At 44.2% G+C, this 22865-nt stretch overlaps 1 protein-coding gene across 4 annotated transcripts; it reads left to right on the forward strand.

Annotated features, from left to right (window-relative positions):
- The first annotated feature begins 780 nt into the window (after positions 1 to 780).
- Positions 781 to 21568, forward strand: usp7 (ubiquitin specific peptidase 7 (herpes virus-associated)). Of its 4 annotated transcripts, none has more exons than XM_017416695.3 (31): positions 781 to 1002; positions 5074 to 5178; positions 5598 to 5796; positions 6581 to 6719; positions 6838 to 6926; positions 7023 to 7131; positions 7632 to 7762; positions 7998 to 8052; positions 8129 to 8209; positions 8310 to 8400; positions 8505 to 8587; positions 8697 to 8806; positions 9280 to 9457; positions 10386 to 10530; positions 10650 to 10780; positions 11951 to 12085; positions 12461 to 12562; positions 12823 to 12928; positions 13129 to 13221; positions 13308 to 13375; positions 13574 to 13674; positions 14518 to 14671; positions 14812 to 14879; positions 15321 to 15429; positions 16227 to 16304; positions 16421 to 16521; positions 16968 to 17067; positions 17298 to 17417; positions 17499 to 17570; positions 18734 to 18824; positions 19643 to 21568. In XM_017416695.3, the coding sequence occupies exons 1-31, from the start codon at positions 918 to 920 to the stop codon at positions 19747 to 19749; spliced, it is 3336 nt and encodes a 1111-aa protein (XP_017272184.1). In that variant the 5' UTR covers positions 781 to 917; the 3' UTR covers positions 19750 to 21568. The 4 variants fall into 4 exon arrangements, with proteins under 4 accessions (XP_017272184.1, XP_017272181.1, XP_017272182.1 ...); XM_017416692.3 differs by having other exon boundaries at positions 15327 to 15429; positions 19643 to 19778; XM_017416693.3 differs by having other exon boundaries at positions 9280 to 9436; positions 19643 to 19778.
- The last annotated feature ends 1297 nt before the right edge of the window (positions 21569 to 22865 follow it).

The following is a 22865-nucleotide window of genomic DNA, read 5'->3' on the forward strand; positions in this document are numbered from 1 at the left end:
CTTCCCTCCTCTCAGACTCGAGCACATCACAAACCACGGGAGGAGTGCGGGTCCAGGCCGGGCGTCGTATGACCGGGCACTTCCTTCGCAGCGCACCAGAGGTTGGTTTCGAAATGCAGCGGGGCTCCGCGTTGAGTCGTTCGTCGTGTTAGGGTCGGTTCGGGGCTGGGGGGGAGGAAAAATAAAAAATAAAAAAGAAGAAGAAGAAGAATCGGTGGCAACTCTCGTCTCCGCCGAACTTCCAAATTGACGCTAACGTCGGTGGGAACTGGTTTGAATGGATAGCTTCTTCCTCCGCTCTTCCCCGGTCGGACAATCGCAGGGGCACACGGACTCGGGGTGTTGCGGGCTAAATTGCTGATTTGTACCCGCAGCAAATGAGCCTTTGTTTTCATTGTCGCCCGTTTATCGCCGTTTGGCTGCCTGGTGTCGGGTAGCTCGACGCTAGCTCACCAGCGGGGGTATTTGTTCCTGAAGAGGGTGCGAGCCGTGCTGCGAGTTCTGCGACTGCCCCTCGTTTCCCGGGGTGATTTAGTTCGTTTCAACGGGCCTCCGTCTCCGGAGCTGCCCCCACCACCCCCGGAGTCCGCCAGGTCCCGCCGCCAAGCCAGCGACTCGCACCCACCCAAGGCGCCGAGATTGGGCGAATAGCGAGCAAATACGTCCGCGTTTCTCTGCCCGCTCCCCAGCCGACCTCTCCTCCTCGCTCCCCGGCGCCGACAGCGGACAAGGCCGAGGTCGTCACAGAGCAGGCCCGGCCGCCGAGGCTCGACCTGTCCGCCCCACCGCCGCGTCCCGCCGCGCCTCACCAGCAGTCCGGAACCCGGTTCCCCGCCGCCGAGCCGAGCCCGGACAAGGTCGAGGGGGACAGAGACCGCAGGGAGCACCGCATCACGACCACGACGGCCGCTGCCAACATGAACCACCACCACACGCAGCAGCAGCAGCAGCAGAAAGCCGGCGAGCAGCAGCTCAGCGAGCCAGAAGACATGGAGATGGAAGGTGAGTGAAAACCCCACGGAGGGTGAAATGGAGCTTTATTTGTTTTTGTCTCCCTGTTTGCACGACAAATGCATGGATATCTAGCCGACGCAAACTGAGCTCGGCGTCACAGTAAACAACAAGGCCCCGAGGAGAGCCGGCTGCATTTCTGCTGATTGCGCGTCCGCTGCTGCGGCACACTTCTGCGGAGCTGACCTCATTTTGCGTTTCGAGCGGACACCGCTCCGTTTCTCTCCCCGCTTTTGTTTTTTTTTTTTTTTTGCACCGCACACTTTTAAGCCCGCAGGTTCCGGGTCGTCCGTGTGTTTTAAGCATTTAGACGCATAAATCATTCATTAGAATGGGCTACCGCATTTCCGAAACGGTCCAGAGCTCCTTGCCAAATCGTCTTGTGCACTTTTTTTTCCTCCCAACACACTGTCACCTAAAATTCGCACACAGTCACCAAACTGCCCGTCTGCTGGTTGTCGATAAGCTGGGTATTTTTGTAAACACTGTTCGTGCAATTCGCATCGATCGACCCATTATCCGGCAAAATTAATACAGCTTCTATGACTCCTCCTTGTTAAAGTAGTTAAATGTAGGTACAAAATTGCACTTTCAAATGCAACCTTTCGGGGAACGGAGTCGTGCCGGTCCATTATTCTGGTAAACAACGTTAAAATAAACCAGCCTTGTGACATTTCGCTAGCCCAGTTCGTTAGCATCGCGTTTGAAGGCTGCTGCTCTAACTGCGGGTAAGTTGCTAAAGGGATCAGCTAATTAGCGCCGTTAGCAGATCCTTGTAATGAACTGCTCACTAAATGGGAACAAAACCATGTTTTCCTCGCGAATTCGTGCGCGTTGAGGGTTTCGCCTTTTCTGTGTGTTTCTGTCTGCTTTTAAAAACGAACCGAAAGCGGGTAGCTTAATGCTAGCGAGTTAGCTCGAAGGCCCGCTTGGTTTCGTGCGTTCGCTACTTAGCATGCTAGTTAGCATGCTAGTTAGCCGGTGGTCACGGAGGGGGTGTGTGGCGTTCCAAAATGGTGGCTTGTATTTTGCATCATTAATGCTCGTCTGTCGGGCCTCGGTGGTTAGCCCAATGTCGATTTTTTTTTGCTCAATCTTGTTGACAAATCCAAACTAAATGAAGCGCCACATTTCTACTTTATTCATTTCGTGTTGGTTTCTGCACGCTAACCGGCTCCAGTGATTACAGGTAATGTTAGCTAATAAAAGGCCTGCAGATCATTCCGTAGCATTATAATAAGCTTACTGCAAACGCGTTTTCTCGTTTATATCTCTAATACAGCAGCTCTCGACCGCCTAAGCCACTTCGTCCAGTCGGTCGGCTCTTCGTGTCTCGGTTTGGTGGGGTGTTAATTGAATTTATGGCCTTTCCCCCCCCTCTTGGTAGTCGGTGCTGCGGTGAGCTAAAGCACAGGGGCAGCGCGGGGATTTGCTGCTTCATTGTATGGAGGACCGAGAGGCATGGAGCTCGCCATTTTTAATGATCCGTGTTTTTGTTGGTTCGATTGGGAGTCAGCTCAGGTCCCCGTCGGAGGCGTACGGCCACGGGTCTGCGCCCATTACAACGGGAGGGACCCCCGCATGTTTTATTGTTTTTATTTTCAATATCAATGACACGTTTTGGGGTCTTTGGGGGGTGGGGGGGGAGTCCTCAGCCTCACTGCGTCATTCGGTCCTTCGGGGGTTTATCATCTAATTAAACGCACTGATGCGCGCTTTCAACATGTCAGGGACACGGTCTTCAAGAGTGGAAAAATAATGTCTAAATGAGCTTAGAAAGAGAAAGCAGAGGATGTTTTAACTCCTCTTTTAAAAGACAAATTTATTATTGATTTATAGCTGTAAGAAGATGAACACACTCTGCATGATGGCTCGTTTTGATTCATTTATCATAACAAGCATCTTGTTTTTTCTTACTTTTGCCCATGGACAGTAACACATATACCTTTTTATGGGTGACATGTGCCAGCTTTAATTTATTTTCTGATTTGGAAAATAGGAGAGGCAGAATTCAATAAGCTGACTGTAGCCTAACACCTGTTAACTGTTGACTTACTTCCCCCTCTGTTTTCTAGCTTTAAATGAAACAAAATATGTATTGAGTTAGTCAAAGTTGATCTGTATGAACTGTAATATCTAGAACTACAATCATCTTACAAATATTGTGGCATAAAAAGCCATGCATATTAAGAATACATTGCATTTGCTACAAACTATTGACTTTAGGTATGACTTATTAGACATTTACAGTTAATATTTTGAGTTGTAGGGTTAGTTTATTAATTTATACTTTGTATAACAGTGTCATAAACGTTCCTGTGTCGTATTGTTCACCTTTATAGTTGTTTTGCTTGTAACAGGTGCATTCCTCTTCCCTTTTGCTTCTGGCTCACCTCTCTGAAGTTCTCCCTCAGCGCTCCAAAGCCTTACAAGGACAATGAAAACAAGTTGTCATAATAAACTGCTCACTTTTTCTGACTGCTTATGGCAACACACACACACACACACACACACACTGCTTTTCTGTCATGACCTGATGCCCTGCATAGCTAGATTAAGGTTTAACCATCACTGTTCATTTAGTCTATTCCACATCGGTACTATAAACTTTAAGGTAGGCTTTCAGAAACTAGAAAACGTGGTATTTGCTCAGATTTTTGTTTCCATTTTAAAACGGGAATAACTAAAGGTTACTCCTTAAAAGCAGACAGGGGGTTAGCATCATTTATTCTTAAATTTTTAGTGCTCTGAATGTAGAGGAGCGGAGCTCGTTGTGGTCGGATGCTCCAAACTACAGTTGCTGTTCCAGGATCAGCTGGGCCCGATGGATTAAAAGTACAGCTGCTTCCAACTTGTCCAGCCATTTTCTCTTATTGTTCAGATATTAGCTGATTCATATGACGCAATATATTAAAATTATTTCAGACTTTGCCGTCGTTGCTTCAGCAGCAGTGGGGTTTCATGAAAGATTATAGCACTTTAACTTTATTTCTTTTGTAGTCTGACCAAAGCAGATTAGTGTTATTGTGGTGCTTCCTGGAAAAAAAAACATTTCCAAGAAGTTTTTTTTTTCTTTCTCCCCTTCTATAATTAAAGTGAAATTATTTTCTTTATTTCCCGAAGAATACACGAACTAAGCTCTGCCTTTTGCGGTTTTCGGTACTGCATCCATGAGTAGGCACTTAATAGATTTCAGGCTGGACTGACAACAGTGGGCGGGGCGAAGTTGTAGTCCAGTCGACTCCATTAGGGTGGTGTGATCCCCTCTGGGATTTGAGGTCAGTTTCCGAAAGGAAGCAATCAGTCCTCTCACCTGAAGATGAGGACAAACATGTCTCAGTGCTGTGTGTGTTAGCTCGGAGCACAAACCTGAGCAGAAAAGTAAACAGAACTCAGGGATGTGACACGCTGCAGGGACCGTCCTGATTCATTTCCGTCGTCGCTCAGACGTCTCTCCTCTGTAGCATCGCTGTCATCATCACAGATTGCGCTCGCCCCTTGAAACCGATCCGATGCCTCTCCGACTCTGTCATTAGCGTGCTTGGATGAATGTCTCGTTCAGCCGGGGGTAACCGTTGTTGTCCGCACGCATCGGGTTTGTTTGAACAACGACTTTCAGCTTAATCCAGGATTGTATCCATAACTATCCAACCCGCTGTTGTCCTGATTTTTATACACACACACATTCCCTTTCTGTTGTTCTCACTCGGTCCACACACAGCCTGGGAAATGCTCATCATGCTGTCTCAGCGTGATTTTTAATTTTTTTCCCTGCTGAGTGTAGAAAGGGGGGGGGGCAGGAAACTCCCATTTGTCTAATTTCAATTACCAGAAAAGATGCAACTTCATTAAAGGCGGAAAAAATGTTACAAGCACAACTTTATTTTCAGATGATTATTGCTGTTGCAGTGAAAATAAACTTAATTAACTTGACTTTAGATCCGCTCATGCCTGAGAGTTGCTTCACTCTGGCTGAAAGGAGTCCTTAATGTTTCTATCCGTTTTTAAAAGCCACTACTTTACAAAGTCATCATAATGTTTACCTTCTCTTTCTTTTTCCAGCTGGGGACACAGACGATCCTCCAAGAATCCCAGCTAACCCAGTGATCAATGGTAACGTGGCCATGGCTGATGGACACAACAACACAGAGGAGGACATGGAGGACGGTGAGGAGGACGGGTGCTCGTGTGAAAAGTTAACGTCTAAAGCTGGGCTGATGGACATTAAAACTTATAGATGTGATGAATTTATATTTAAGTCTGGCGGTGATGGCCCCAGTTTTTAAAGGATAGAAGAAGCATGATGTGACATTTAAAAGTGTTTAAATTGCTTTAATTATTATCAAACTCTCACAGAAAGCTATAAAAAGAAACAAATCAATATCAGTTTGGGACTTTTGAAAAGTAAGTGAATTTTATAGCTTTCTGTAACTCGTTTTTTTTTTGTCTCCAATGAGAAATGTCTAAACTATTTGAATTGGCTTCAAAGAGAAAACTCGATGCTCAAACAAACATTTTGGGTGTTTTAGAGAGAAACTTGTTCTCGTCACGGACTCATTTTTCTGCCGTCCGTGTCTTTGCCTCAGACACCAGCTGGCGATCGGAGGCGACGTTCCGGTTTGTGGTGGAGCGCTTCAGTCGCCTGAGCGAATCGGTCCTCAGCCCGGCGTGCTTCGTGCGGAACCTGCCCTGGAAGATAATGGTGATGCCACGGTTCTACCCGGACCGGCCTCACCAGAAGAGCGTTGGCTTCTTCCTGCAGTGCAACGCAGAGTCAGACTCCACGTATGTGCCTCTGCGGACTTTTTCCTTTTTATTTTCTTCCCTTCTGCAATAAATTTGACTTTTAATCTAATCTGTTAGCAACTAATCCCAGAATTAGGTTGAAAACTTTTAGTTTGAAGCAGAAACTGCAGGATATTCAGCATTAGCAACTTAACGCTGCTCCAAAGCATCTTAAAATAATGTTTGATCTGTTTGTACAGTCAGGAACACAGACGTGAAGCTCAACCACGGTCAGGTTCTGAGACGCAGAGGACTGAAGAGATTATTAGAAAGTGTGCATTTTGACAATTAGCCTGCATTAGTTTAAGATTAGATTTGATCTCCAGCTGAGGGTTTAACATGTAGGCCAGTGAGGAAAAAGAAAAATGTTATAAAATCCCATATATTTGTCTTGTAGTGGGTGTTTGTTGAAATGTCAGATAAGTTTGTCCAACAAAATTATTCTCTGCAAATATTTTCAGCTTTGTCCTTCAGAGATGCCCTGTGTCCTCATTTAGATCTGCATTTTTATCTTCTTGATTTACTTTTATGAGGAGTGGAGAACATTTGGAGCATTTAAAATGCAAACGCTCGTTGTCAAAAACTGACTCTCTTTAAGGTTTTTAGAGTTGTTTTTTTAAAAATAGTTGACAGAGCTGTAGATCGTTTTGATCACGGCACATTTTCAGACCTCGAGGGCTGTTCAAAAAAAGTGAAAAATCAAATGTATTTCAAAAAAAAAAAAAGTCCAGGTTTGACGTTTCTCGCAGCGTTCAGAAAATGAATAGACGTCGTCTCGTTTCAGGTCATGGTCTTGCCACGCCCAAGCCATGCTGAAAATCATCAACTACAAAGATGACGAGAAGTCATTCAGCCGCAGGATCAGTCACCTGTTCTTCCACAAAGAGAACGACTGGGGCTTCTCGAACTTCATGTCTTGGAGCGTAAGTGCGCCCACGCGACACAAATTCCTCCCGGGGCTTTTCGTTCAGACCTCTTCCTCGGCGTTTGGTGGTTAAACTGTTGTAGAGACTCCCCAGCTGACCTGATCTTGCGTTTCAGGACGTGACCGACCCGGAGAGGGGCTTCATCGACGACGACAAAGTCACATTTGAAGTCTACGTCCAGGCAGACGCCCCACACGGAGTGGCGTACGTGGCCTCGTTCTCTTGCTCGGCTTTGTTTCTGTAAATGCTTTTTTTGTTTTTGTTTTGTAACTCTAATCTAATTTCTTTCCCGTTAACCAGCTGGGACTCTAAGAAACACACAGGCTACGTTGGGCTGAAGAACCAGGGAGCAACTTGTTACATGAACAGCCTGCTGCAGACGCTGTTCTTCACTAACCAGCTACGGCGGGTGAGTTTCTGTTTCCTTCCTGCTGGTTTGACGTTCTGACCACATTTCTGCACATTTATCTGCATCTCAAACAATCTAAAGCCAACGTCAGATGCAGCCAGAATCCTGAAACGTGTGGTAGGATTAGTCCCTCGCTGTGGTTGTCCTGTTTTCACACTGGCGTTTAAAGGGATAGTTCAGATCTTTTAAATTGGGGTTATGAACGGTTACCATCTTTCCTGTTGTAGATAGTTTTTTTTAAACAGCCTCAGTTTGCTGAAGGAGTTTATTTGTGGCTAATGGCTAGTCTGGCTCGGGTGAAGATCAAAGTGGATCTCCAAAATTGTTTTATTATTTAACCATTCTTCTGTATGCTAATCAAGCCTTTACATTTCTGGGATATTTTGATATAAATAGACTAAAACATTACGATAACGTTATCATTAAATAGAGAAAAAATGGCACCTGTGAGGACGTTGTTTTCAGAAGTTATATTTAGATCTCTCTCTCTCTCTCCTCAGGCGGTGTACATGATGCCCACAGAGGGCGACGACTCGTCGAAGAGCGTCCCCCTGGCGCTGCAGAGGGTTTTTTATGAACTTCAACACAGCGACAAACCTGTTGGCACCAAGAAACTCACAAAGTCCTTTGGGTAGGTGTTTTCATTTGATGCTTTGTTCCAAACAGAGACACGCTAAAGTAAAAACGAGTATTTGGTGTTTGTAGCTCAGCGTTGTACCAGAAAGAAAAAGGGAAGAATGTGATGAGTTTGGTTTGTTCTAGCTGTATCATTTTTATCTTGACAAAGTGAAACCTTTTTATCGTGTCTCTTCATTCTTTGCAAAGCAGAAACCTGCGTCTTCTAACTGCTCGTTTTCCTTGTGCAGGTGGGAAACACTAGATAGCTTCATGCAACACGACGTACAGGAGCTGTGCAGAGTGGTGAGTGCTCTGATAGGCTGTCCGCTGCTGTGTGTGCTTGATGATTACTGATGCACCATGTGGGTGTGTGTTCCAGCTCCTGGACAACGTGGAGAACAAAATGAAGGGCACTTGTGTTGAAGGAACCATTCCTAAACTATTCAGAGGAAAAATGGTGGTATGTCAGACTAGATGGTTATGGTTAAAAGGAATATTGTTTTTGACCGTGTTGAGTCGTACACTCTAACCACTGTGTGTGTGTTTGTGCTGCTTTCTAGTCTTATATCCAGTGTAAGCATGTGGACTACCGGTCTGAACGAATAGAGGACTACTACGACATCCAGCTTAGCATAAAGGGAAAGAAGAACAGTGAGTAGCAAACGGCAAATCATTCCTCAGACAGCTTGTTGCTCGGCGTTCGAGCGTGAACGATTTCCTGGTCTTATTTGTTTTGTTGCTTTTCTCGTTTTCAGTTTTCGAGTCATTTAAAGATTACGTTGCTACTGAACAGTTAGACGGAGACAACAAATACGATGCAGGAGAGCATGGCCTTCAGGTGAGCGTTTTCGTTCTTCATCGGGAGCACATTTTGTTGGTTTGTTTTAGTTTGCCTTCTGAAATGAAGTTAAATCTGGCCCGACGTGTGTGTGTTTTTTGCGTTGCAGGAAGCAGAAAAGGGCGTGAAGTTCCTCACCTTCCCTCCGATCCTTCACCTGCAGCTGATGAGGTTCATGTACGACCCACAGACCGACCAAAACATCAAGATTAATGACAGGTAGGACGAACGTACACACAGCCTCCGGCCTTCCACGTTGGGCTCCCGTTACCTTTGTTAGGTTTGCTCGCGCGTTACTTGACATAAAGCAGACCATTCCCCGTCACGTGCCGCTCCACAGGTCGCTGCTCAGGCCTAATTTTAGAGCGTCTGCTCCACATTGGGACAGGTGAAAGGTGCGGCATGCTTTCAGAAAAGTCTCTGGTGTTTCACTGAAATTGCCCGACATCCTGCCTTTACTTTATGACTGGTATTGGTTGGATGACAGCACGGGAGCTTATTGTGACGTTTTCATTAAGAGGGGATAAATTATCTTTTGTTGCGTCTCCAACTTCCGAGCTCAAGGCACCTGGTCCCCTGAGTGCTTCACATACGTACGCACTCAGACACACGGGTCGAACTCAGGTGTGAAATAACTGAACTTATTCTTTTCCTCCCTCTCGTTTCTCCCCCGCTGCTCGTCTCCTCACCAGGTTTGAGTTTCCAGACCAGTTACCTCTGGACGAGTTCCTTCAGAAGCCGGACTCCAAGGACCCAGCGAACTACATTCTGCACGCAGTGTTGGTACACAGCGGGGACAACCACGGCGGCCACTACGTCGTCTATCTTAACCCCAAGGGAGACGGCAAAGTGAGTTTTACCGAGGCGATGGTAGGAACAACTTCTACAAACCAACTTTTTATGAAATACTCTGACTTTGATTTGTTACCTTGAGTTCAGTTGACTTCAGTGTTACTTTATTTGCTACAAGTTTGATGTTTGGACCATTTACTACATGGTTACTTGTGTCTAGAGATGATTAATGAGATAAAAATAAAAATAATTAACACACAGCATGTAAATATTTGAAAATTAGGTCCAGCTTCCGTGTTGAAACAAGAAGAACGTTCTTTTTTCAGTGAAGCCAGGACATTTCTGTTGTGCTTTGGCCATTTGTGCACAAAACAACAGTGATCAGATTCTCTGATACCAAAATGCAAATTTTGAAAAAAAGGTTTTTCAGATACTTCCTGTTTCCTTTCAAAGGAATGTGTAAAATCGCACATGCGCACCGCAGTCGGCGTCTGTTCTGCACGCACAGATCAACATCTGTATAAATGGCGTTTATGCTGCTCACCCTTTTAAACGTGTAGCAGCCCGAGTCCACGTGTCCAACGTGGAAGCATTTCCGTCCAAAATTGTGAAGACGCTGATGTCTGCGCCAGCTACTGACCTGACATTGAATTAGTTTCCCAATCAACATCAGAAAATCTATTGTTTCCAGGGCATCAGTCACATATAAACAGGGCCTAATTAGATGTTTTTTGCTCTTTTTGTTGCTCACAAGTTATTAAATCTCTGAAGTGCTGTCAGAAGATCACTCTCTGTCCCACAGATCTAATACATTATTTTTATTTTTATTTGTGAAGTACTTTTAAATTTGATGACTAAACAATTTCATTGCACTTTGGGGTTAATGTGTGTTTTCTGTGTTTTGTTTGTATTCTCACAATCCTTGTTGATCCTACTTGTTGGTTTTTTATTCTCTCTGCCCCATTTCATTTATTTTCTCGGGTTTTTTTTTTTTTTTTTTCTGCAGTGGTGTAAGTTTGATGACGACGTAGTGTCACGGTGCACCAAGGAGGAGGCCATCGAACACAACTATGGTGGGCACGACGACGACCTGTCTGTCCGCCACTGCACCAACGCGTACATGTTGGTGTACATCCGCGAGTCCAAGCTGAGTGAGTTGCACACAGCTACACCGGCATACAGCGCTGTCAGAGTCTCATGTAGACGGCTACGAGGCACGTCGGGTCTGCCAGCACACGGTTCTCACTCGCACCACGTTTTTGTATCTCAGGCGAAGTGCTCCTGCCGATGACGGACGTGGACATCCCCCAGCAGCTGGTGGAGCGTCTACAGGAGGAGAAGAGGGTGGAGGCGCAGAAGAGGAAGGAGCGCCAAGAGGCTCACCTCTACATGCAGGTCCAGGTAGGAGGCCGGAGGCTGTTTTCTTGCTGTGACCGCAGTGCAGGAACTTCACCTCATTCGAAGTTTATCGAATCTCTCTTAATTTTGACTTCAGACTTTGAGCTTTCTTAGCAAGAATAGAGACGTGGGACGTTTGCTGCGCTGGAGTTAGTTTAAACGATTTAACTCTGTCAAATCCAGGTTTTTAAGGTTCACTATCCTGCACGATTTAAATGTTTCTCTTCTTTGACACACCTGATTTAAATAAATGCATGACTATCAGGCTCATGCAGTAATTGAGGAAATGCTAGTGAGGCAATCGGAGCATTAAATCAGGTGTGTTGGAGCAACGGAAGGACTAAAACGTGCAGGATAGTGGCCCTCGAGGACCAGGATTTGACACCACTGATTAAACTGAGGTGACGGGTTAAACAGATGAGCACAGCTTCAGAAGCAAGCATTACTACAGCTTGTAAACATTTTTTTTTTTACAAACCGTTCTTTACAGTACCCTATAAAAACCTAAACAACAACTCGTTAACCGACAGTAAAGCCTGGGTTTATAGATGCTGCAGACCACAAAGTTGCGGCGTCATTCTCGCTCATCCTCCAGCTGCCTGATGCATCACCTTAGTGTTTCCATCTGTAGTGCCATCAGAGAAAAAGCAGAGTATTTGTATCTGCTGTGTTTTAATAACCCAGACCAGCACGGCGTCAAACCATGTCCTTTATGTGATCCTATAATGGCGCTTTCATACTGTAATTCTGTAATAGAAATGTAAGTTTGTTTGGTGGAGGAAAAAGGACAATATCTCCTTTTTTAATTTATTCTTTTCACTGATTTTATTTGGCCATCTATTAAAGCAGCACTCATCTCTGAAACGGCAGGAAAAGAAACGTTTTAAACGCCAGATGCTCGAAGCACGGTGTGATTTGTTAAACCCCTCTGGAGCTGGGTCTCTTTCTTCAAACCGTTAACGAAATGAAATCCACGTCGTGTTTACAGTTTTATGTCTGCTGAGACAAAAACTTGACAGTTTTATTTGCTTCGCCTCTCTGAGATGAGGTCCTCCACCGGGTTGTTTTTGTTGGGAAGACTGTTACAAATAAATGCAAAACGCAATTGGAAAAGTAGCCGCCGTGGACTTGAGGCTGTTGACTAAGGTTGTCCGTCTTCCTTCCTTTGGGTAGATGGTGACAGAGGACCAGTTCTGTGGGCATCAGGGCAATGACATGTACGACGAGGAGAAAGTGAAGTACACGGTCTTCAAGGTCCTGAAAAGCTCCACTTTGCAGGAGTTTGTCCAGAACCTCTCCCAGACCATGGTGAGTGACTCCAGCCTATGGGATGTGGGGAACCCGGTGCAGTTTATCTGCATCCTATATTTATTTATTATTTATCAAAGTAGACTTCAGAATAAGCTGTACACGTTGCTAAAAACACGTGAACTGAACTGGTGATAGTTTGAAGCTTTTCTAATTCATTCTGACCAGAACAGACTAGTAAGCTGATAAAGAGGAGGGTTGTTGATCTCCTTGTTAGTTCGCCATTTTGTGCCCAAGCTGCCAGACGTGTCTCCGATTGGATCAGCGTTAAACTGTCAAACTTTATCCCGTGCTCAGAGCTTTAGTGTTTTTACTGTTTCTCAGATTTTTTGTAAAAGGAAAATGCTGTAAGTTTGTGTGTCCTCGGTGCTGCAGGGTTTCCCTCAGGACCAGATGAGGCTGTGGCCCATGCAGGCCCGGAGCAATGGAACCAAGCGGCCCGCCATGCTCGACTACGAGGCCGATTGCAACAAGTCGGTAGGTGATAGTCTGGCTTCAGACAGCAGCTTGTAGCGTCCGGTCTGTGTAGGTTTTAAAAAAAAACAAAACATCTGTATCACGTTGCACGATGTCCGGTCCTTATTCTGTGATTTAGCTCGTCTCCAATAAGAGGATTTATTTATTTTAGAGCAACAACAAACACAGATGCAAGTTCTTGGCATTTATGGCTTGGTAATAGTTGTTAATATCATCAGAAAACACCCGTTTTATGTATTTGTGTGTGTGTTTATTGTAAGATGATCGACTTGAGTGACAACGAGAACCCCTGGACAATATTTTTGGAGACGGTGGATCCAGAGATGGCAGCCAGTGGGGCGACGTTACCCAAGTTTGACAAAGACCGTGAGTCCGACACATCTGCACTCATCCCTGTCACACGGAGCAGCTTCACGTGTTTTTATATACGATTGTTACATAAACTGATAAATTATTGGTTTTGTATCGTCCTTATGCTCTTGGTTATTAGGCAACAGTAGTCTTTGTGAGACATTTCTTTAAGATGTGCTGTAATGTTTTGGGTTGTTTTTTTTTGTCTTTTTTAGATGATGTCATGTTGTTCTTGAAGATGTATGACCCTAAAACCAGAAGCTTAAATTATTGTGGACATATCTACACACCTATATCCTGCAAAATAAGTAAGTGGTCACCTGAGAGGTCAGTTCAGATGGACGTCTGTGAAGTGCTTTAATGTTTTTATTTGTGTTTTCCTCTCTGTAACCAGGAGACTTGCTGCCAGTCATGTGTGAGAGAGCAGGGTTTCAGCAGGAAACTAGCCTTATCCTCTATGAGGTAACTAAACTCATTCTTAGACGTATTGCTTCATTTTCTCTTGTTTCTTCTCCCGACACACGAGCTCTGTCTCCTAAACTCTGATTCACTCTGTCATGCTGTCGTATTCAGAACTTTTTCTTTGTTTCGCTAAAGAACGGTGTTTACATCCAGGCTTCAGTTTAACTTTGTTCCTCCTCTGATTCGTTCTGACTTTAGGAAGTAAAGCCCAATCTAACAGAGCGGATACAGGACTACGATGTCTCTCTGGACAAGGCCCTGGATGAGCTCATGGACGGGGACATAATTGTCTTCCAGAAGTAAGTTTTTAGCCTCGTTGTGCATTCAGTCGTAATAAATGAATGAGAGGACATTTACAACAGATTTCACATTTCGGACAGATGGGCGATTGTGTTTGAAACCCTTTAACAAAAACCCTCAGTGAAGAAGTTGCAGCTGAGAGTTAGTTTGTGATCATCGACACACAAACGGCCGTGAGGCTGGTTATCAAATCTGATTCCTACGCAGTTTCAAGAAGTATCAGGGCTGCACAATCAACTTCCAGAAGTTGATATGATTGTTTATTTGTCATTAAGGGAAATTTTTTTTATTTAACTAATGAAGATAACCAGACTCATGTATAACAGCTTGATTTAAAAAAGAAAAGAAAAGAATTGAGTCAGATTTTATTTTGTGATCATGAGACTATGGTTCTGATTTAAAAAAAAAAAAAAAAAAGAAATCTCAGCAAAATAAAATTACATTTATATTTTCTCAATCTATAATAAAGCATGGCAGTATTTATTTTAAAAAGCAAATATTACAGCGGTTCAGTTTATCCTCACAAGACCTATTATAAAATCAAAAGGGGGGACTTTAGTATTTTTTTTCTTTTTGGGAAAAGAAATCTTTTCCGCATCCAATAATTTGACAAAAAGGCGTCCACATAATAAAGCCGCAGTGTACAAATCAAGTCTGATGGCAGAATTAGTTAAATATTTGATAAAAATCTGAAAAGTGTGAAACCTCAGAGTGGAAACTGTAGGAAATGTCAGCTCCAAACATTTCCCCTGTGCCTTCACTGCATCAATCTTTGAACTTCAGTTTATTTAGTAGTTTCCACCTCGTACCTTTTGACCGTACTGACCTCCTCCTCCAAACAGGGACGACCCAGAGAACGACAGCAGCGAGCTGCCCACGGCGAAGGACTATTTCCGGGATCTCTACCATCGGGTGGACGTCATTTTCTGTGACAAGACCATCCACAACGACCCTGGCTTTGTGGTCACGCTCTCAAACCGCATGAACTATTTCCAGGTAGGCTCGGCCGATGTTCAAATAACCTCCTCTTAATTGTCAGCTTGATGTGCGAATCATTTAAAGCTGCTGTCGTGTGTTTAAATCCGCCGGTGCTTTTGGCGCTCGCCCACATGTGCTGTTTTTTGGGTGTTTGTCAGGTGGCCAAGACGGTTGCACAGAGGTTGAACACAGATCCCATGCTGCTGCAGTTCTTCAAGTCACAGGGGTAGGAGCCTTGTCTCATCCACACGCTCACAACCCGCCGCCTGGTTAGATTCTTGGGTCGTTCTGTTTGTGTGCTCTCAGACAGGAAGTTTAACTGTGGGGGGGAAACTTAAAAGATCATGTTGATTTATAAGATGTTTATCACGTTGTTTTAGCTGCTTTGAAGTTAAATATCTGCTTCTGACTGAAATCGTCACAAGTTTCAGTAGAAATGTTGTGTAACCTGTCCCCCCTCCACCTGTCTCTTTGTTCTCCTCTTCCTCCTCCCGCTCTCCCTTCTTCGCATCCTTCTCTCGTTGATTTATTTATTTATTTCCCACCCCGACTTGGCCCGTCGTCTCTCTCTCCCCCCGCCCCACCCCGCCCCTCTGTTTTTGCCCTCCTGTCGCTCCGCCTTCCCTTCGTCGTCCTTCCCCCCCCTGCCTGGTGGTGTGGTGGCCAGGTACAGGGACGGTCCAGGGAATCCTCTCAGACACAACTATGATGGGACACTGAGAGACCTGCTGCAGTTCTTCAAACCCCGACAGCCCAAGAAGCTTTATTACCAGCAGGTAGGAGCGGCTTCGAAATCAAAACGAGATCTCCGCAATGGGCTGGTTTAAGAAATTGTTATACACGACTTAAAATGTTATCGCTTGAAGGTGTTTGTGCCGTGTAGAGTTGCTCGTTTTGTTTACTACCCTGACAATACCACAGACTGGATCTTAATTTGAACTATGAGATGGATAAGATTAAATATTGTTTGTGTGTGTCCCAACATTTGGGCAACAAAACTCACCGATCCGCCGCCAGCTCCGAGAAGTCCGATCACAGGAAGTTCTTGTTTTTGTTGTTCGTCTTGGCGCTCATCTTAGGGGGTACAACCTGTTTTTAGATGCACCGCAGACGTGAACGACTGTCAATGTTTCATATGTCAAAAATGGATTTTAGTGTTAATCCAAGCTGAGTGGTTTTTTTTAGTTTTGTCCCAGCAGAGTTACCGTAGCTTCCTGTAGTTGAACGCATCTTTTTCATCCTTTCTTAGCTAAACCCTGAAGGAGACACGTCTGTGTTTTTAGTTGTCTTTGAAACGTTTGCTAATCATGTGAAGTTAGCATCTATGCTAAGTGTTGGACATGCTGTGCACTCTTTATCAGGCGGGAAGATATATGAACCTGTTTATGTAAAAGAAGCCGTAGTTATTTAGGTGTCAAGATGATCGAAATGCATCGATGACCGCATCACAGCCCTCCGAGGCGCCTAAAGGTCCCCCCACCCTTCGCTCGTGGAGTGAACTCCTATTGTTAGGAACAGCAGAACGGTCAAACAGACCCTAACGTTTCTTTTTCTCTCTTTTGTGTGTCCGCAGTTAAAGATGAAGATAACAGATTTTGAGAACAGGAGGAGTTTTAAATCCATATGGCTCAACAGCCAGTTCAGGGAGGAGGTAAAACACACTTTGTACGACGACACGGCGAGCCCCGAAACTGTGACTCAGTCAAACGAGGGGGGCTAAATGTTTGACCTGAGCGGAGAAGTGAAGCATGTCCATGTTTCCTGCAGGAGATCACCCTCTACCCTGACAAACACGGCTGTGTGAGGGACCTTTTGGAAGAATGTAAAAAGGCGGTGGAGCTGTCGGAGAACGGCTCTGAGAAGCTCAGGTATCCTCCTCCGCCTGCTGCTCACACCCGGTTCATTCAGTGGTGCTGAAGTGTTATTATTATTCTTATTTTATTTTATTTAAAAAAGAAGCTTTTTGATTCCCCCACAAAAAGACCATAAGGTTATATAGATATAGATTCATAAACACTTTTATTGGTCTTAGGGGGAAATTCAAAGACATCCAGCAGCATCATGATGATCATCATCAGATGTAAACGATCGTTTTTTTGACATGAATCGTTTCTGCATCTGTAGCTCTTCCTGTTTTTTTACAGGAACTCAGATCCAAACAGAGCCTTAAAAACAAAAACGTTGGTTTCTGACTTGAAGTTTGACTAATTCTGGTTATCCTGTTGTGATGTGAGTTTTATGTTCTGAGAACCAGCCTTTAAACAGCTGCGGCTGCATATTAAGACCTCGTCGTCTCCCGTCTCTCTGCCCGCAGGCTGTTAGAGATAGTAAGCTATAAAATCATCGGGGTTCACCAGGAGGACGAGCTGCTAGAATGTTTATCTCCTGCTGCCAGTCGCACCTTCAGAATAGAGGTACGTCTGGATATTTGTGGTCCTTCTTTTCTTTTCGGTGTATTTTTAGAAGACACATTTCCTCTTTACAAGCCTGAAACTTTTCTGGCTTTTTTGCTCTTTCAACATGTCGTTCTCGCTACTTCGGTGCTTAGAAATCGTCTTTATTCCACCGGTGTTCGGAGCAGGATGGTTCCTGCAGCTCCGTCTGGCGTCTGATGTTTCCTGTTTTGTTTTTCTTCCTCGTTCAGGAGATTCCTCTGGACCAGGTGGACTTGGACAAGGACACGGAAATGTTAATCCCGGTCGCTCACTTCCATAAGGAAGTCTTCGGCACCTTTGGGATTCCCTTTTTGCTGAAGATCAGACAGGTGTGTGTGTGTGTGTGTGGGCACGAGTCAGTCTCCGTATTCGTCTGGTTTATTTCACTCCTGTTTCCTCACCGCCTGCAGGGCGAGCCATTTCGGGAGGTTATGAGGAGGATCCAGACCATGCTGGACATCCAGGAGAAAGAATTTGAGAAGGTACACGTCATTCCTGGGACTTGAAACTTTTTATGTTTTATCAAAGTCCCTTTTTATTCTCATTGTTATTACTTTACATGGTGTGATAAATTTGGTCCTGTGGGAAATGTTGCTAAAAGATTCAATTTGTACGACAAATCTCTCATCTTAGAAGAACTTTTTTAAATGTATGTGTTGGAAATTCAAATATTGCAGTCATAGAATTTTACTAATTTGGAAAATTTAAATTTATTCTTGAGCAATGAGTGAGTTTGAAGAGGGAGCAACATTAAAATAAACATATTAAAGCAAATAGACATTAAATCTATCATCATAGTCTGAACACACACACACCTTCCTCCTCTTTATTTCCTCCCGTCTCTCTGGTCAGCGGCGGGGCTGGAAACGCTGCACAGACCTGCTGGAAGGCGGTGGACGATCGGTCTGCCGCTTCCAGAACTTCACTCGTTCACACCTCATTCTGGCCCTTTTTGCTTATTTAGCAGAAAAACTTTAACCTAGAGCACAGAAATCATCCTGCAGCGTGAATACACCGCCTGTTAGTGTCACAGATAAATATCATCGAGTTCAGGAGGAGAAATAGCTAATTAAGTAGATTTTACTTTTTAAAAAGTCTACATTTCAGTGTTTTACTGTCTAATAATGTGGTCTTTTGATGAAATCAGAAATGGACGCGTTTTAATTTTAGGTTTGTAGTCGTCTTCAGCTGCCTGTTTTGTTCTTGTAAAACCGAAGCCGCTCAGATGAGTCCCGTCAGGATCCTTCCTGTCCGTCCCGCTCACCCTGACTTAGAACAACCAGAGCTGCTGAGAGCAGAAGCAGAACTTTACCGAATCCTGTTTCCTGTCGGAGCTCTGCTTAAAGACAGGCGAAACGATCCCGGTCCGTACAGGAAGCGTCAGGAGAGCCTCACATCCACGACACCCGCGAGCTGCTGAATCTTAGAAAGGGTGGCAGCTGTCTGCACTTTGGGGACTTTTATTTTTATCGCTCGTTGCTGAACGGAAGGCCGTGTTTCTGCCTCTCTGTGCGCTCGTATTGGTTTGCATCCTGTGATCCGTTTAATCCATGCCTGTTCCTTAAATATGTCTCCTCCTGTCGGGTAAATCAGGATTTAATGTCGTTCAGCTGAGTTTGACATCCTGTGTCTGTTTTATTCGCAGTTTAAGTTTGCGATCGTGATGATGGGCCGACATCAGTACATCAATGAAGACGAGTATGAGGTCAACCTGAAGGACTTTGAACCACAGCCAGGTATGACAGTACACACACGAAGCTCATGTGTTCACCTGTAAGAAAGAGAAGAAGAATACACTCCGTGGTGTGTTTAAGTGAACTTTCTGTAGGCGTCTGCTTGAATTAAAGGCTCAAACTTTTGGTTTGCTGCGGTGTATTTAAAGGCTCACTTAGAGGAAGAAAATAATACATTTCTTTTAAATTTATCACGGTCGCTTTAATGACTTTTGTCCTAAACCCGAGTTATAATTTCCAGAAACATTAAGACAAGCTCTTAAAAAGTCTGGAAACGTTCAGAGAGTTTGTAAATGAAGAAATCTGAATGATTAGAATGATTTGCCCAATAAGCCGGAGTGGGTTTCACGCTGATAATATAAAATATGAACTGTAAGTTTATTCATGTTTTAAGTGAAGCTAATCAGATGTTTGAGTTTCTGACCGGCTCACGCCTCAGGGTGGCAGGAATATATGCTACTCAGGTGCTTTTTGGGACTTTTTGCAAAGTGTTTACATAAAATTAAAAGAAAGAAAGAGCCAAACTCTAAATTTATAGTAAACGTTTTAATTCAGAGGGTGAAAATGGCTCCAAAACCAACCAAGACATCTGGAAACATCAGCAGGAAGCTCTTAATGTAAAACGCTGGTTTACAAACTCGACTCAAAAGAGACGCAGAGGGCAGAAGGTCCAGGTCAAAGCTGTGCTGCTCGTTCAGCCAAACCTTCAGAAGAACCTCGTTCTACCAAGCTGCCGCAGAGAACCTTTTTTTTATTTTTCCCGTTCCTTTAAGACGTGGCGACGGCAGCAGGAGACTCATTGACCGCTATCTCCTCCGCAGGTAACATGTCCCACCCGCGCCCCTGGCTAGGGTTGGATCATTTCAACAAAGCTCCAAAGAGAGGTCGCTACACGTACCTGGAGAAAGCAATCAAGATCCACAACTAAAGCAGCCCTGTCCTTCCTCCGTGTCCTCCTCATCGTCCTCACGGCCCCCACTCCGCTCCGCCTTCCCTCCTCCTTCGTACTTTAACAAACCATAACCACAGACTGTAACCACCCGTGTGTGTGTGAGGCTGTTTGAGTGTGTGCTCGTATGTGTGTGTGTGTTCATCACTGTTAACTCCCGCCTGGACACCTCGACAGCTCTGCACCGGCACCACGTCTTCAGAGATACGGGCTCTCGCTGCAGCTGATGGATGATTCTCCAACCACAAAAATAAACTGCACCAACCACCTCCCCCGACTGTTGATTTTTGTTGTACTTTTTTTTTTTTTCTTTCTTTCCCCTTTTTTTAACCGACTCCCTGTGTTTGAGGCTGTTCCGGTTGTTCTATTTTATTTTATTGTTTTTTTTTTTCCTGGCTTTTCTACCTGTTCACTGCCTGCTTTTTGTTGCCTGTCTGGAAGTGGGAGAGACGTGAAATTTAGATTTTAAGCTGAAGGAAGAGGAGAGGGAAGACTTTGGTTTCTTTTCTTTTCCTGAGTTTAGGAGGGTGTTCTGTTTTCTTTTAAATAAAAGTTTCAAAAGGAGGAATCCTGCTGTGTGCAGCATTTGATGAAATCGTGTTGGCGAGGACTAAAGAGGGGCCCCGACTGTGTTTATTTTATTTTATTATTATTGTTTGGGTGGGGGGAGGCGAGGACGTTTTCTGCGGAAGCGGCTTCGGGCTCATCGTCGAGGTCCCCTTGCTGCTCCCTCTCCCATCCTTTAGCGCAACAAAAACCAGTATTTCCAAGTTTACACTCGCAGTTTTTCTTTCTCACTTAGTTTGGTTGGAGGAAGAAGGAAAAAAAAAAAGAAAGAAAGAAAAAAAAAGTACGTTTGTTTGTTCCTTTTATGCAGATCTTGTATAATAAAATTAAAAATAAAAAAAAATATCTGCAAAACAGCATCTGTTTAAAATAAATGGAGAGAAAGGAAAAAAAAAATGTCTGTATTTCATCTGAAAGTTGGCACTTAATGTCAGAGGCTTCTCAGGACTGGCAGATGTTCACTTTAGTTGTGATTTGCTTGGTGGTTATATTTTAGAAACACGTACACAAACTGCCCCTTCCTCCCCGCCCGGCTGATATAAGTTTTTCTTGTATTTTTGATTTTTAAACTCAAAACACACAAGCTTCCACTTCCCCTCCCGCCTCTCCTGCCTCCATGTGGTTGGAGGCAGGAACTGCGTCGTTCGGTTGCTGCAGACACTTAAACACACACACACACACACACACACCCCACACACACAGGTTTTGAGGATTGTGTAGAGCCAAAACCAGCAATGTAAACAACGACAAAAACAACATTAAGCCCTATGAATCTGTTTGGTTTCTTTTCCTTCTTTTCAAGCACAGATGGCATGCATCCCTTCCAAACGTGTGGCTGGCTCTGTAAAGACATTTAAGAATTGTATATTTAAAAAGAAAAAAAAAAGAAAATGAAATGAACGTGTAAAATTTAAGAGAAAACGCCTTTCTTGTTACAGAAGGAGCCAGGTGTTCATATTTCTTGTGTGTAGGGTTTTTTTTTCCTCTTTTTTTTGTTTTCGTTCCTGATGTACCATTTACTTAAATTTTTTTTCTCCCCCTTTCTTCTTTTAAAACTAACTGCGGTGGTTTGTTTTAAAAACTTCATTTACCAATATGACCTGCAGAATCACCTTAATTTGATCTTTTCCGGTTTCAACTCATCAGTGTAGCAGCAGTGTACGACAACTATTCCTGTATATTGCCTTTTTGCTGGAAAATGTATGTTGAATAAAATTTTCTATAAAACTAACAGACTGCTTCACTCCTTGACGGCTGGTTAATGTCTTTACTTTTTAATTTGTACGGCGGGGAACTGAGTTTAACTCTCGTGTGCCTCAGAATATAGAAACATGTCGCTGTGCTTTCAGACTGAAGGAGGCTCGCCTTTGAGAGGGGAGACATTTTCTGCAGAAACCAACAAAAACAAAAAGACAGGAGTGAGTTGCAGTAGGCCTTAATTCTAATAAGTTTAATTTGCGAATGTTGCAATATTTAATCGGATAAAGTAGTTTGAATTAAAAGTAACATTCCTCACTGCCTTCCATGCTCATGTTTTAAAGATACTGAATGGTTTGTTATTGATAGGATTATGTGTTGGGAATTACCCTCAGCTACTACCACACCAAATATTAGCTCATTAGCTGTATAACTGCCTGACTTACAGCCATTTCTGTGTTTGCTGAGGTCAGAAACCTGTTGTGGCCATCTTGGATTGCATTTGCTCTGAAAGGTGATCAGTTGTAGATGTGCATCCAATGAATAAACACCTGGCTCTCGTGACAGAGGGCACTAAAAATGTGTTTACGTCGTCCTACATGGAAAACTAAGACCCGCTTCGCTAGGATTCTGTTCGTTTTCTCTTCAGCCGTTAAAACACACACACACACACACACCCATCAGCTCATAGTGAGGCCCGCTCTGCTCAGACTGAAAACTTCACTCTGACTGGGTTCTGGATTTGCTGTCAGGAAGAAAAAACAGTTTGTTACAGCTTTAAACTCCCTTAAAATGTGCACGGGCGTCCCTCAGGGGCGTGTACTCGGTCCTCTGCTGTTCATTCTGCCGACGCCACAAATCAACTCATTCAGACAACGGTGGCAACAAAAAGGAAAGGGCTCACAGAGCAGAGGTGGATCAGTCACGGTGGTGTCTCACAGAACTGCTGGGAGGCTAGTCGGTGAAAGCAAATCCCCCAAAACTGCAAGAAAATTCATACGTTTTCAGCTGAGTCTTACCGAACTCGAACAGTTTGCGACCACTGAGCCGTGTGTTGACAGTTTTTGAAGATCTCGGCCTATCTCTGTGTTCCCTGAAGTGCACATAAGCAGCATAAATCTGTACAATATCGTCATTGTGGCTCGTGACATTTTGAAGCGCAGACAGAGGCAAATATCCTCACACCGATGTGACGCCTGGTGCCAAACCTCCCAGGAGAGAGAGATCATCCCTCCTTAAGTCAAAACTGAGAGTCTGATTCTGGAAAAAAAAAAACAATAATTTTTTTCATCTCCAGATGGGCCGAAGTTCAGATTTCCCCTCCTGCATTA

Source organism: Kryptolebias marmoratus, linkage group LG12 (assembly GCF_001649575.2).
Source record: "Kryptolebias marmoratus isolate JLee-2015 linkage group LG12, ASM164957v2, whole genome shotgun sequence".
Taxonomy (NCBI): domain Eukaryota; kingdom Metazoa; phylum Chordata; class Actinopteri; order Cyprinodontiformes; family Rivulidae; genus Kryptolebias; species Kryptolebias marmoratus.

Excerpts from the sequence above, each read along its gene's own strand:
- usp7 (XM_017416695.3), top strand. The coding sequence starts at position 918 with ATGAACCACCACCACACGCAGCAGCAGCAGCAGCAGAAAGCCGGCGAG. Across the intron at positions 10,531-10,649 it reads CATCCGCGAGTCCAAGCTGA|GCGAAGTGCTCCTGCCGATG; the intron begins GTGAGTTGCACA and ends TTTGTATCTCAG. Across the intron at positions 14,672-14,811 it reads ACCGCATGAACTATTTCCAG|GTGGCCAAGACGGTTGCACA; the intron begins GTAGGCTCGGCC and ends GGTGTTTGTCAG.